At 47.2% G+C, this 14,336-nt stretch overlaps 2 protein-coding genes across 2 annotated transcripts; one reads left to right on the top strand and one right to left on the bottom strand.

Annotated features, from left to right (window-relative positions):
• Nucleotides 1-317: 317 nt before the first annotated feature.
• LOC142907426 (zona pellucida sperm-binding protein 3-like) lies at nt 318-1,842 on the bottom strand. Its single transcript, XM_076056919.1, has 3 exons — nt 1,710-1,842; nt 1,011-1,222; nt 318-589 (listed from the first exon to the last, which is right to left on the bottom strand). Exons 1-3 carry the CDS (start codon nt 1,762-1,764, stop codon nt 422-424), a joined length of 435 nt encoding a protein of 144 aa, XP_075913034.1. The 5' UTR covers nt 1,765-1,842; the 3' UTR covers nt 318-421.
• A 189-nt stretch (nt 1,843-2,031) lies between these two features.
• Nucleotides 2,032-14,336, top strand: LOC142907421 (zona pellucida sperm-binding protein 4-like). Its single transcript, XM_076056914.1, has 13 exons — nt 2,032-2,157; nt 3,012-3,085; nt 3,942-4,031; nt 4,873-4,994; nt 6,440-6,545; nt 7,130-7,264; nt 7,456-7,634; nt 10,557-10,654; nt 11,019-11,146; nt 12,151-12,340; nt 12,845-12,980; nt 13,618-13,711; nt 13,999-14,336. The coding sequence occupies exons 1-13, from the start codon at nt 2,120-2,122 to the stop codon at nt 14,256-14,258; spliced, it is 1,650 nt and encodes a 549-aa protein (XP_075913029.1). The 5' UTR covers nt 2,032-2,119; the 3' UTR covers nt 14,259-14,336.

Raw genomic sequence — 14,336 nt, 5'->3', positions numbered from 1 at the left:
TGCAAAAAATAGACAAGCGAAGATATACATAACCATATTTTCAGAGTATATTTACCATCGCAAAGTGCAAGAAGTATAACCGATGAGGACCAAATAAGAGCAAGTATGAAACTTGGTGCAAAGAATGCTATGCAATGGAGTAGAATTAAGGGGACCGTGGTTCACACAGTGTGCAATGCATGCACCACTTCAGGCGTGGATACGTGCAAGGCAGGATGTTTTAGGCAGGGCACGACAAAGGCGATTGCTGTGTACGCATAGTAAATTTTGCACCAAAAACCATGACAGACTGCACAGGGAGACTTTACATGCGTGGATTAATTCGCTGTCATTTTGGCTTTATTGCAATTCAGGCCTTGCAAAGCTAAACAATAAGAAAAAGGCACGGAGTTTTAACGCCAGAGGTAGAATAGCAAGAAGTTTAGCTGGAGATCAAAATTAAGCAATTTTCAACAAGAGACTGTTGGTCAACTCGCCTGGGATAGCGGCAAACGACCGGCACGGCGACGTAGTTTGTGCGGATAATGCCCGTGTTGGACGTGGGGCGGTAGTAGAGGTAGTTCTCGTAAGACAGCAGCTCTGCACTCATCTAAGAAGAGAGGAAGACGTGGGATTTATTACCCAGTGAGATACTATTGGAATAAAATAAAAGTTCAAACAACTTGAAAGACCCAATGCAGCAGTTCCTTGGTTTAAATAATTTACCTAGCTCATGTCCACCATAAAAAAACACATCCACACAAACCATGGCAAATGCAGATTCCTGATGTATTATGGGAGAATAAAAACGCTCTAATGAACGACTGATCATCCAGAACAGACCTTATAATAATACAATGACCGATCTACAAATACCAAGGGGACTTCAAAGCAATACACCCCGCTGTTATTGAAGAAGTCTGGCTCGACTCGAATGCGGAATTGTAGTTCTTATGCATCTACACTCGGCCAAAAAAATAAAGCAGTTGGATTGCGAAGATTATGTTACAGCAGCATTAGCAGCCAGTTACCTGGAGGCTGCTGCCACAGCTTTCCAGTGCGTAGAGGAACGTCACCGTCCCAGCAAGCGCGTCGCTCCCAGTGACGGGGCAGGCTGGCACCCCCAGGGATAGGTCACTCGCCTGGGCCAGGTGACCCGTGCCGAACAGGTCCCTGCTCACGGTCAGCGTGAGCGTCGCCTCGTCACACACCACACTCACCGTGGCGGAGGTGGCCACTGTAGCTGGCAGTGCCACACGGGACGAGGCGCGAGAGTTACCCAAACAGTGACACAGGTGGTCAGTGAAGCCGTAGAAAGTCTCAGAAACTCGCAGTCACAATCATCCACACGGAGCTGCGAATACTAGGGTTCGAATTCCCCAGTAGCACCTCAGTAACTTAATACACGCGTTAAGACAGGTTAAGAATACGTTTTGGCAATCCACTATTGGATCAAGTCTTGCACACTGCTGTCGTCAGTTTGACCATACAGATCAGTACGGGCTGAATTAGGGCAAAGCCCAGGTCTAGACACTTGTCGCCGATGTTAACATTACCGGGACGCAAATTGGTGTTCAGGTATATGGAACAGTGAATTAACCACCACGCCACATTAGCAAACCCATTGTTAGTACGGGTATATTATGGTGTTCTTATCAGGCAACACGGTAGTTGCATAGAACGACAAAAAACAAGTTCGTAAGTGCATATTTCGACCAAACTCCACTTACCAGAGGCAAGACATAACAACCCCAAGACCGCGAACAAAGCCCTCGTAGTCTCCATCGCAAGGACAACAAAAACCGAGACTTAGCACGGCACCAGCAGAGCCAACGCAGCCACTGTCCCGACTCGTGGCTTTTATCTGCGCGCGGGCTCATTCGGTTTCAGTAATGAGCCAATTAACTCCTGCGTACGTGCTGCGTGATTGCGGTGCAGCTCTCACCCATGCACTTGTGCCGACATCGAGCAAACATCTACCGATGTGACAATGAGTGAGTGGATCCGCTCTGATAAAATCTCGCTGATGAGACAATGCGTGGGTGGCTCTGATCTAATCTGGATCGGGATCGCTGAGGGCTCTCAATATAAAAGGGGGTGCCGTGGGCGAAGGGAGGCGACGCAGCCGATTTGTTTAACGATGGCGAACCTGCGAGTTCTTCTACTGCTCCTGACCAGGTGAGGAGGCCTGAGGAGCGTGGTGGCGGGTTTTAGTGGTGGCGGGTTTTAGTGGTGGCGGGTTTTAGTGGTGGCGGGTTTTAGTGGTGGCGGGTTTTAGTGGTGGCGGGTTTTAGTGGTGGCGGGTTTTAGTGGTGGCGGGTTTTAGTGGTGGCGGGTTTTAGTGGTGGCGGGTTTTAGTGGTGGCGGGTTTTAGTGGTGGCGGGTTTTAGTGGTGGCGGGTTTTAGTGGTGGCGGGTTTTAGTGGTGGCGGGTTTTAGTGGTGGCGGGTTTTAGTGGTGGCGGGTTTTAGTGTCTCAACAGCTCTGGTTAATCAAGGCTTGTGTAAGTTTTTATAAGAGGGCCAAGGGCGTAGTTGTAATGTATATTGGGGGGGACATATCTCCCCCAATATTCAAATATGCTGAAAATGTCCCCCCGCCCCCCCCCCCCCATATATTGCTGTAAAATATATTTATGTTTATATGATTGTGGTTATGGTTGCACTTTATTAATCCCTAATCTCTGCTATTACATACACTGAAACAACAAATGGTAAAACAAAGCAAAGAGCAATACACTATTATACATTATTGTAAATAAATACAAAGTCCATTCAATGCATTGAGATAAAAATGCGGTCCTGAAATGTCTCGCGTGCACCATTTGTGGGTGGCAGGGGTTCCAAAGGTGGCTTTGCGTGGCGCTGTTCACGCCAACTCCATCGTGCACCGTGGTGGCCTTGAATAGGTGCTCCCTAAAATCGCCACTGGCCACTACATTTTTTGGGGGGCGGTGTTTGCCTCCCTCCTTCCCCTGCGTTCTCTCGTCTTGGCGGTCACGTTTCTCGTGCCCCCCCCCCCCCCCCACCGCAGCTTCCTCTGCCTGGGCTCCGTCCTCGCGAGGCTTCGCCAGTCGCTGGGACCGCGGACGCTGGGGGAGCCGAGTGGTAAGGGGGCGCTGCTGCTGCTGCCATAGCCACGTGACAAACCACATCGCCCATTCTCTCAATACCACCTCGTGTGTACAGACACTGCCGTGTGCAAAACTAGAATGGCGGCGTCTCGGTGACTTGGAAGACGCGACCGGTGACATGAGTAGCCCACGAGAGCGCTGCCTGGACGAAGAGGGGGGGGTGACTTTGTTGTGCGCTGCAGCAGTCACGTGACCCGACGTCACTGCTGCTGGGCACGTGGCCGCCATGGGGATGATTAATAGTCCCCCAGTGCATTGGAAAGGGGTTGTTCGGGGACATTAACGCTCCCATGCACGTTCCTTTTAACGATAATAACGCTTTCGAAAAATGTGGCTTGTGACTGATTGGCACGGCTCTTCCAACTTTACTTAAAACAGTCAATTGTACGCCGTTTGACCGCACACGACCTATACGTACCACTCACGTGGCAAAATCGTCATGGCCTAGTTCCTTTCTATTGTAGTAACGGCGAACTGTGCACGCGCGTTGATAATTTGCATATATTAGGATCTACCTTGGAAACTTTCCACTACAATTTCAAGAGTCTAATGCGGGGCGTCCATGAACAAAACATCATGAGCCATGTTTCAACCTGCGGCTTCGAAGCTGCAGGTTGACGATCTCTGGTGTGAGGTTCATACTGTCGGGTCGTGCACGTGACCTTTTGGAATTTGCGCCAAATTAGAACAACGCAGCACCTTACAGACTTGTGTGCACAGACAAGTGAAGGGACTGATGTGCGCCCAGCCAGCAACCGGCACGGGCTGTTTTTTTCAATTTTTCCATAAGGTGTAGTTGACCTGTCCAACTTCTGAACTGCCTCCCCCAGGTCTGCTGAAGCAATGCCTCTCCTCCACTCTGGGTTTCTCTGTGGGATGGAGCAGCTCCTCTGACAACGATTACCGTGTCTTTGTACGGAGTGAGTCCACGAGCGTTCACTTCAATCGTGATGAAAAAATTAAGCATCTTGATCCATTGTATGATGACTTTACATGGAGCTTCTCAAGGATACGATCAAATTGCTTCTGGACTGAAATTCTCTGGCCACTTGTTTGGTCCCAACTGCTTTGTTTTCGATGTGCTCTTACCTCTGCAGTTTCTCTTCTATGGTGTCGCTGTTTAGGTTTCTTGGTTCATTCTGCGTTGTGAAATGTAATTCACATGAACAATGGAACATTTAAGAATCTGGGATTCGAAGCATGGTAATGATTTGGCTTCGGGGTTCATTTCAAATAGTCTAATGCAGCAGATGACGAGAATCAAATGTTATCTTATTCTTCCATAGGATAATTGCGTGTTTTTACTAGATGGGTTATTCCCTTATTCATCAATGCCACATTGTGCGTGTCTGTGCAATGGGCTCTTCGTTTCATTGGAACATTTCATGCAAGGTGACGACTTTCGTTGTAAACTGAACCTGGTGACTCCTGTCAGATTCTGGTTCTCTACTCGCATCGTCTGCATTTCCCACCTGAGTCCTCAGTTGACTACTTGGGAGATCTTGTCGCGAAATCTGACACGCAGCCTTATTTGCTAGCAACTATTAGACAAGGTCGTTGTGCAGGTTTTGAGAGTACCGTGATTCCAGCAGCGTCTTGAGGATCCTGTGTCCTAAAGACGTTCCTGGTACTGTGGAGACTTCCTATTCGAGCTGACACTGACACCATCCATTGTTCTCCTTGCAGTCACACTGCCTACATTAACTTGTGGTGTACAAGCCATCCAAACGAAGGTTTTTCTAACTTTGTTCTTGTGTCCAGCGGTGCGGAATGAGGCCGTGGATGTGGAGTCTTTGCAGGGGGCGTGCGGCTTCTCCATCGCGAGGGACGGTGCTGGGCTCCACTTCACCGCTGCTGGTGATGCCTGCCACGTGCACGTGGAGGTGAACACGAGGAGACCGTTGTGACTTGCGTCGATACTAGTACCCGCTGGGGCTGATGTGATAGTAGCGAATTTGATGTTTTGCAATCCATAACCGTTCAGCTATCACGTGCCAACGATGTTTTCTGGCCTTAATCAAATTGGATTTTGTCTACCGTGTTATTTTCCCTCCACATTTGCTTGGCTCGTGCATTTTTAAAGTTTCCAAGATTTAATCTTTGTTTTAGCTCGTACCGTCCACTCTGGAATTTGTTTTCAGATGGGTTTTATTGCCTTTTCTATTTTTTCTTAAGATGTTATGAATTCGATCATTCCTCGGTGGTAGCTACTTTGTTTCTGGTTTATACAGCAGCTCTTTCTCTTGACTGGTATTCCCGTACAATCGATGCCATGCTCATTCCATCTGTCTTGTTATCAAGATCTTGCCATCGTCTTTTTACCAGTTTACCTTGGTTTGTCTTCTTGCTCACTGTTATGCCATGTTGCTACATTACTCTCCCAACCATTAGTAAGTATCTTTTATTGCTCATGTCCTAGTTTCATTGCATTGCTTTCTTGTCTTTAGTCTCCGTCCCATCATTATTATCTCTAGCATAAGTGGTCTCCACCTGTGCGTAACGGTAAAGATTTGCCATCCAGACGACCATGTCACCAAGTGGCCACCTTGATAGAGGCACTATGTAAACGGTTAACTGTTGTTTATATCACAATACACGAAAACAATCTTTCAGTGTATTTCACGCCTGCCAATGGATGCAGCTTTCGCAATACTATTCGATGCAAAGAATGGAATCGGACCAGTTTGATGCAAGGTATAGAATAAACGGCACTATGTATTACTACAAAAGGTCACTATCCAAGCTGGCCTCTAAGAGACCAACGTAGATGTAAGAAAAATATTGCACACAGGGCGAACTTGGACATGTATGGTGTATAACAGCAAAATGTAAGTTGAAGACCTAACCAACATACGAGCTTTGTGCAGAAAGATGTGCACTAATTGAGGTTGCTTGCAGAAAACATGAAAGTTAAAATAAATAATAAATGTGTCGTTGACACCTAATGAGCTATCTGCCCAAGGATCGTGATGCCCGTGTGAAGGGTGATAATTTGTGTGCTGTGGTTTGTGGGAAGAGCAATGGAGGTTTTGTGGAAAGGTAAATATGGAAAGTGTATTACACGCGTAGAGAGCAGGGCAGCGTCCGTTTGTACAATAACAACGGTTAACCTGGGAAAGTGATTACGGACCCAGGAATGCAACCCCCACGTGCGGTCTGCCTATCTTTGTCTGGCTGGCAGGTGGTGACGGGTTTCCTATCGACAGTCTTACTTGTCATTAACCTGGCCTCACCCAAACATTTAGAATGCACTAAATCTACTGATTTTGTTTGAGCCTTCGTGGAGCGCTGGCCCCGAGTCCGATTTGAGGGCTGCTGATTTCACCAGGACGGCAGAAGGAAGGTCCAGGTGGAGTTGCGGCAGGGACTAAATGGACACGTCTGGGCTTTCACCATCGACTGCCCTGAGAACCTAAGATCGGCGAGGGCCGGAGGTCAGTATCATTGACTCTGCTAATCGGACGTACAGACTGCACTGCCTATGACTTGGTGCTATAGAATTGGTCTGGGTCAACGGCTGCCTTTTGTATCGACCTAGATCATCTCTCCTGGTGCTTTTGCATTTCCTGCAAGTGCGTTTCATGCCCTTGGCTTTTACTGGACAAACTTGCTGTTTTGAATCCTTTTCGATGCACTTTCCCCCAATGGGCAATTGCAATGGTTGCACCATATGAACGCGTTTGCCTAATGCACTGCTGGTTGGTGCTGCCCCTGGGTCTTGAGGGTTAAATTGACAATGCTTCACGACGCTGCTCCTCGTTGGCAAAGGTTGAGTGGCACTGACCTGCAATGCAACTAACTGTGCTGCACTGCTATAGCCTTTACAGCCAGTGAGCACGGTGTTTGCCTATCTTTGCTATACACAACCCTGCTCCGCTTCCGAGATTGGGTGCATTGCCCGAGTGATTTGGTCATGTGCCAAGTAACACTCATTCACATACTTGACACGTGGCTCAAACGATGACTTATTTAAGTACGTGGGTTTTTGTACGATCACCTGTTGTGCTCCTGCTGTTAGAGATCGCCACGTGCTCTGGTCAGAGCAGGAACTTCCCATGCAACTCTGTGCAGAGTGTGCTGAGCGCGGACGTCTGTGCACAGAGTGGCTGCTGCTACGACACCACTCTACGCCGCTGCTTCTACAGTGAAGCTGGTATGTAGCTTATTCAACGGAAGTTCCATAATTCTTTACCTGAACTATACTCTTGCTGTGAGGTTCTATGTTGGTGCACAGTTGCATCCTGCTGTGCTGGTTTTTGAACTTTTTGCATCACCACGGGTTACATGGGGCATCTTTCGTGATTCACCGAACTCTCCCATACCCTCCCACCATGCTCCACACAGTGTGCACCACAGATGGGCGCTTTGTCGTGCCTGTGTCTCGGAACCTAACGTCTCCACCGCTGGACTTGAGCACCGTGCACCTGACTGGCGGTAGCGGTGCGCAGTGCAGCCCTGTGCTGGTGTCTGCAGACCTTGCAGTCTTTGATGTACCCATGGCAGCGTGTGGTGCCACTGTGCAGGTACTACGCTCCTGTACTCTGCTTTGCCCTGCCCCCATCTTGATGTAGTTAAATGGGTAACTTGTGGTGCAGTGACCATGATGAAACCCAGCGACTGGTTCGGCATGCCTGAATCTTCATAGCATTGACGTACCTTCATGCCAACTGGGAAATGGGATTAAATGCACCACATGGGAACATGTCGTGTGCCAATTTGTGCAGTCATTAAGGTTGCCCTTTAATGCAATTCATTTCATGACTATGGTATCCGGAATTCGATTCTAAAACCTTCAGTGAACAAGCCCAACGCCTTCACTCCTGGTCGAGTGGACTTGTGCCTGATGCAGTAATGTACTCGCTGCCATGTTTTCCTTAGTCGTGGCTTGCACATTTTGCTAATTGCACAGGATTTGACTTGCGCAAATGAGAACAATCAATTCTTGCAGACATAATTTGGTGTTCTGGTTGATGGTCATGCTTCTGGTAGCCACAGGTAAACGTCGCAATAGAGCATAAATTAATCGAATTAAACTTCACTTATTAACCGAAAGGGAGTACAGAACGGCAAGCACTGGAAGGATTTGGTTGGATTTTGCAGTACCATAACTACACGTACCAAAGCGCTTCGTACATTTTTCAGCGTGATAATGTTTCTACCAGATGATCTGTAAGATGGAGAAGTGCAATAGTCACGCCTTGTCGATACGATGCTATATGCCACTTGGCTGTGACGACTCAATGATGGTCTAGTATGTTGTAGAGCCTGATATGAAAAATGTCAGGACCTGACTATATTTTGCATAAGGTGTTAATTGAACTTTTTGGGTTGTATGGTGCCCAAGGCTCTAAAAGAGTATCAAACAATCTTGGAGTTGGCGTCTGCCAAGCCTGTTCATCCCACAAATGGTTTTCCAATGTCAACCTGCAGAACCTTTTATAGTTTTCTCGATTCATCTGTTTCGTGCACTGCTAGTGTATCTACAATATTCCTGAGGCTCCATATCAAATATTGACTTCACTGCGGTGTATCGTCGGCATATGGCACTTTGTCATGCGATAATATGATATTGGCAAACAAAGACCTATGCTTTAAAATGGTAAGGGCCCGAGAATTGATTCTTGTAGTCCACCAACTAAGTAATGGCCGTCATCTAGCTTGATAAATTGATCGACCATATAGTTATGAGACAATCCACCCCAGTGCCGTACTGGATAAACCGAACCTTGGAAGCCTGATTTTAGTAGCCCTCGTTCAATGGTGTCAAAATATCGTGTGATCCAGTCATATAAGATCTTGGAGACCTAACTGGGGCTCTTTAGTTAAGCTACCTCCGTTCTATATAACTTCGGGTAGATCAATACTGCAATGGGTTGAATCTGCCTGTTGCAGCAACATTGCCAAGAAACTACTTCACATGCACTCTGACCCTCGACTTATCACCTGTGGGATGGGGCACTAGTTGGTGGGATCACTATGGCTCAAGCCAACATTTTAAAGGGGTGTTGCATTCATTATTTTACACTGGTCTGGGAAACAGCCCTCGCCGAACGAAATATTTTCCAGGTGGACAATCCGTTGCACTAGTGTGCGTCCACTTACGATTTGGGAATGGACATGTCGAGATGGTTTTTTTGGCAAGCTTACGAAAAATATCGAAACTTCTACCACCAACGTTGGTCTGGTTTTGCGTTGTGTCCAGGTTCATCAAACTCTGTCGGACCAGGAAAATGTGGTCCCTTCAAGTTAGATGCGGCCATATCAATCATAGCTAATTCATTGCTGAAGACTATCGCAAGTACTTTGCATAGGTCTTGGTACTTTGTAACACTTGTGGGTGTATTGTGAGTAATGTGTCGCGTGATACCACTGTAGGGGTATTATGAGTAATGTATAACGTGGTAACACTGTGGGTAATTGTGAGTAATATATCACGTGCTAACACTGTATTGGCCTTTAACCCACTTATAGGTAAGGTCGATTTTGGCAACTCGGTAAGGGAATGACGTAGCGAGCCAAAAATAGTCGCTTTGTCCATAGAGTCGCTATCTTAATGGATATGTGTTACGTTAGATTTCCTCAGAACAAATTAGAAATCGAACCAATTCGACATTTTTCAGTATCATTGCTCCAGGAAGTCTTGCAGAATTGTGAACCTGAAAAAGTACATACCTCTCCATGAAAATCACAAACTTATGGAAAGGGAGAACACCTTAACTTTAATATTTTTACCATGCTATCAAAACAAATTAAACACACCGACTTAAAGGAACATTTTTGTATTGAATGTTTGAACCAGCTGGCTTGTTTTCGTAAAAAATGCAGCCCATGTTTGAGCCAGCCAACTGTAGATTACAAACTTGATGTTTTATGATTTATTATCTTACAATAATCAATTTCACGTATTTTAGAAACAATTTCAACGAAACCTAACATACTTACAAGGAACAATATTTAAACTATTTTCTTAAACTACACATTTTATCAATTGTAGGACATACTTTCTCGAACACTTTTCCATCCAAGCAAGCTATTTAAAACATTGGTGGGCAAATGATCTCCGAGACGAAAGACGCTACAGAATACGTTTGTTAATTGAATGCCATCTATTAAGGTGTGTGCATTTAGAAGCACGTTTATTTGTATATTACACAACACCACGTGCCAGATCAAATGGGTGAACAGACACGATGGCGCGTGCTGCATCAGACCCTTCACGATGCACAACTCCTTGATGTGCAGAGCACAATAATGCACGAGTTTCTAAAGAACAGCAGGGTCCCTTTATGATTGAGTGTCAAATGAATCGAGTGCCAAGCAGAATTTATGGGGATCATAATATCTCATTTTGAGCCATCTCGACTCTTGGATAATACCAGGTATCATGCTTCTGCTTGATCACTCGATGGCATTATCGTTTTGTGTGACCTACTTTTTGTGTCCAGTGGAGTGGGCAAGAGCTCGTGTACGAGTTACTGTTGGCCTCTGAGCGGGAGCTCTGCGTCGATGGAAACGTCGCAATCACCAAGTCGTCCACATACAAGTAAGCACTGCCACCACCCCTCTGCAAGTGCTCTGCTCATGAGGGTCAAGCATGAGTCTTGCAGAGGAGACCCACCCCCGCCACTGTCCCTGCGACATTAAATATTTGCAGAACCATGACCAATCTGAGCTTCCATATTGAACGATTTAATTTTCAAATTGGGACATTCAACGCACAAGGGCATCTTGTCTTTGTCACAGGATCTTTAACGTCTCCCGAAGAAGTAGAAATGTGGTTTATGGCTAATGTAAACACGGTGTTAACCAAGGTGGGTCCCTTCACTGGTACGTCTGCAAAACGCCCTGCAATCTTTCTGCCGTGAGGGCGTGGTGCATGCCTTTGGCGGGTGGTGTCTGTTTACCAGGATGGTTCTTCAATGCCGCTTCCTTGGAAGTGGCGACCTGCAGCTTGGAGTGCAGGTGAGCACTCTCCCACCACCACCTCCAGCCACTGCCACTGGACCCCTCTCCCTGCTGCTCCAGGTCTTCACTGGTGAGTGCTACCCTCTCCCACACCATGCACCTCGGAGCAAACAAATGCCACCTTGGGGAACACGGGTTGTGATGTCGCTCTACCCAGGAAAGACTTGGGTCGTTTTCTCCGTATTAGCTCTAGCTCGAGCTTATTTTATCCAGTGCTGAGATGGAGCTCAACGCTGGTTTAATGTCCACCGATTGCAGGCTGCATGAGGTTTTTGGATGCATCTGCAGCATTAATCGGCATGGCTGCTCGACTTGAATTGCAAACCACTGCAACAAACGGATGACATGCTAGGCCGTGCTGCCAGAGTATTGTGAACCTGCCAACAGAGTTCACAGCCACAAGTGAACTAGAACGCCTTGCACATTCTCCATGGTACGACGTGCAACTTTAAATGCTAATTTCTGCTGAGGTTTTGAATCTAGCAGCTACCAGCTGAAACCGTTTTTGTTAGTGTTGGGCCGACCTTGAAAGGGATGACAATTCCCTTAATTGCCATGGTGCTACCAAATGCGTCTTTTGCACAACCCACAAACCAAAACGGTCTCCTTGAGGGCATTGTTTGAAGGAAAATTGGACTGCTTTCTTGGCCTCATTTGTGCAGGTCACCTTTGCTTGAACAAATACTTTTCAATAGCTTAATTAGTTACCAATTGGCTAAAAATGGGACTTGGAGCTTGGCCAACTGTTGCCACCCGATTCCCACCACTTCCGTGTGAAACCACGTGCCCCTTTAAAACATCTACAGACATTGAGAGATGCTGTTGTATACACGTCATGTAGCCAACCATGCTAATCGGAGGTGAGGGTGACAGAATTTATTCTGAAAATACAAGTTAAATGTTAACCACTTTCTATACCAGGAAAATGTTGCGATAATGTGTGCCCGAGTTACAATTCAAAGTTATGCGCACGTTTTAGAGGGCTTTGTGCTTTTGCCTTGTCCATGTGCTGTAAACAGGACCTTTTACACCACTAATCCACATGCCTTGTGAACCGTCTCCACACGCTGCCAGACAACTCCTACACCACGCCGTACCAGCCATGGCAGTACCCACTGGTGAAGCTTCTGGGCACGCCGCTCTACGTGCAGGCGTCACTGCTGCACCGCTCTGACCCCACGCTGGCGCTCTTCCTGAAGGACTGCTGGGCCACGCCCACGGCAGATGACGCCGACCCCACGCAGTGGAAGCTTGTGGCGGATGGGTAAGGCTGGGGGCGGGGTAGTGCTCTCTAAACCCTCTCTCACTGCCACAGCAGGGCCTGCAGAGGCAACCTCGTTCAAGGCATTGGTTAGCTGTTTTTTCCCCCACGTAAGCAGAGTTGTGCTAATTACGGCCCTTTTTCAATGACAACGGTTCGTGTAATGGTGACCAAGTACTGGTGTCGTTTTAAACAAGATTACAGTGCCATCCCCAAATGTCGATGACCACAATGCTCCTTGGGTTGATGTTCTGGATGTTAACACGGCCACCATCTGCATCCCAGAGATGGTGGTTTGTACAAGGCCGACTACATGCAGTGATGGTTGCATCGGACATGGTGCAATGCATATTGACAATTGGGCTGCCTTGCTGGTCGTGAGCACGTCCTGACTTTAAAGCTGGCCTTCATCCTCGCGTGCAGATTTTAAATAAAGATGCGTGCATTCAATCCGATACATGACACTTGCTTAGAATTGAGGGTTTAACGGCACTGTTTCCTGTGCAGCTGCCCCGTGCAGTCTCCTTGTTGCAGTGTCTCCTTCCCTGGTGTCGCTGACCTGCCGCTGCCTTCTCACTACAAGCGCCTGGCGCTCCAGGCCTTCGTCTTCATGAACTCTGACCGCAGCACCACCCGTGACCTCGTGAGTGCCCGATTCTTTCCATCCATTAGAAACCAGGTCCCCATGGAGGGATGAAGTCAGGGGCGGAGCCAGGATTTCAGGCCGGGCTGAGATTCAACATTATAGTCTCAAGAATCATCAGAGTCGGCTGAACTAGACGCCATCGGTTGGTGACACACTCTGACAATGCAGTTGCACGGAGTACGCCAGACCGAGTGTCGTACACTTATACGTAGAATGTCACCCCTGGCTCCACCCCTGGATGAAGTGTACTTTTAATTTCGTTTTTTTTAAAGCTTTTCATAACTGCAGGGATTCATTCTACGTTCTTTCAGTAAATTCGCGTAGAAGGGAAATAATAAAAATAAAACAAATTCTCACGGCGTTTCGATTGCAACAAGCAATCGGTGTGTGAAAACAACAGCAAGAAAATTTGGCTAAAACTGACGCTTTTTTCAAAATTGTTACTGATTTCACACCTAATTGCTTGTGTTGCAATCGAAACGTAACTTTATTTTCTTTTATTATTTCCCTTCTACGTGACTTTACTGAACAAACCCAGAATATGACGTGTACTTTGTACAATTGGACAGCCAGAAGGACTACCTAAAACATGGGAACCTTTACTTACTGGAGCGATGCATTCTGTCTGCCACAGGTTTATCTACACTGCTCTATCGTGGTGTGCGACAGCTCCAGCCCCAACTTTGTCACCGAGTGCAATCGGCAGTGTGGGCAGACCAGGCGCTACAGTGAGTACCACCGCGACCTCTATTAAATATCTTGCGCTTATTTACCCAGCAAAGACTCGCAGAGTAACCCTTTGTCAAGATGACAAAGGGGTTTTCATTGCTTGTGGTAATGTTGCTATGTTCTTATTTAGATCACATTAGCTGTGACTTTGCAGACTCGTTTTCGACAAGCCGTGGCATGCCATTAATGACCTACTCGTTTGAGTTTCTGAGGAACTTGACCTGAAGCATATAGCGTCCTTTTGTATGGGCCAGTGGTCATCAACCAATTTCTGTTTTTGTTCCAGAGCGCAACACCGTCTCTGACGCTTCAAGCGTGGTAGGAAAGCACGTGGTGTCACTGCAGGGCCCCGTGCTCTTTGAAGAAGCTCATGTTAACGATGCAGCTCTGCTGTTGCTGGAGACTCCCTCCTCATCATGGGCCTCGGCTGGGACTCTGTCCTTTCTCCTCGTCATTGCCACAGCCGTCGTTGCTCTCCTGTCTGCTGCCATTGCCGTCAGGAGGCACAGGAGCCGGGCTGTGGCGCTTGACGGGAGTGGCTATTGATCACGACTATTTGTGATTTGCTGGAACTTGCATGTCTTGCTGACCATTGTGGTCTAATAAAATAAAATGCTGAAATTC

The sequence above is a fragment of the Petromyzon marinus genome, chromosome 79 (assembly GCF_048934315.1).
Source record: "Petromyzon marinus isolate PM22_M1 ecotype Great Lakes invasive population chromosome 79, UKy_Petmar_22M1.pri1.0, whole genome shotgun sequence".
Lineage (NCBI taxonomy): Eukaryota > Metazoa > Chordata > Hyperoartia > Petromyzontiformes > Petromyzontidae > Petromyzon > Petromyzon marinus.
This window is presented reverse-complemented; position numbering and strand designations above follow the sequence as displayed.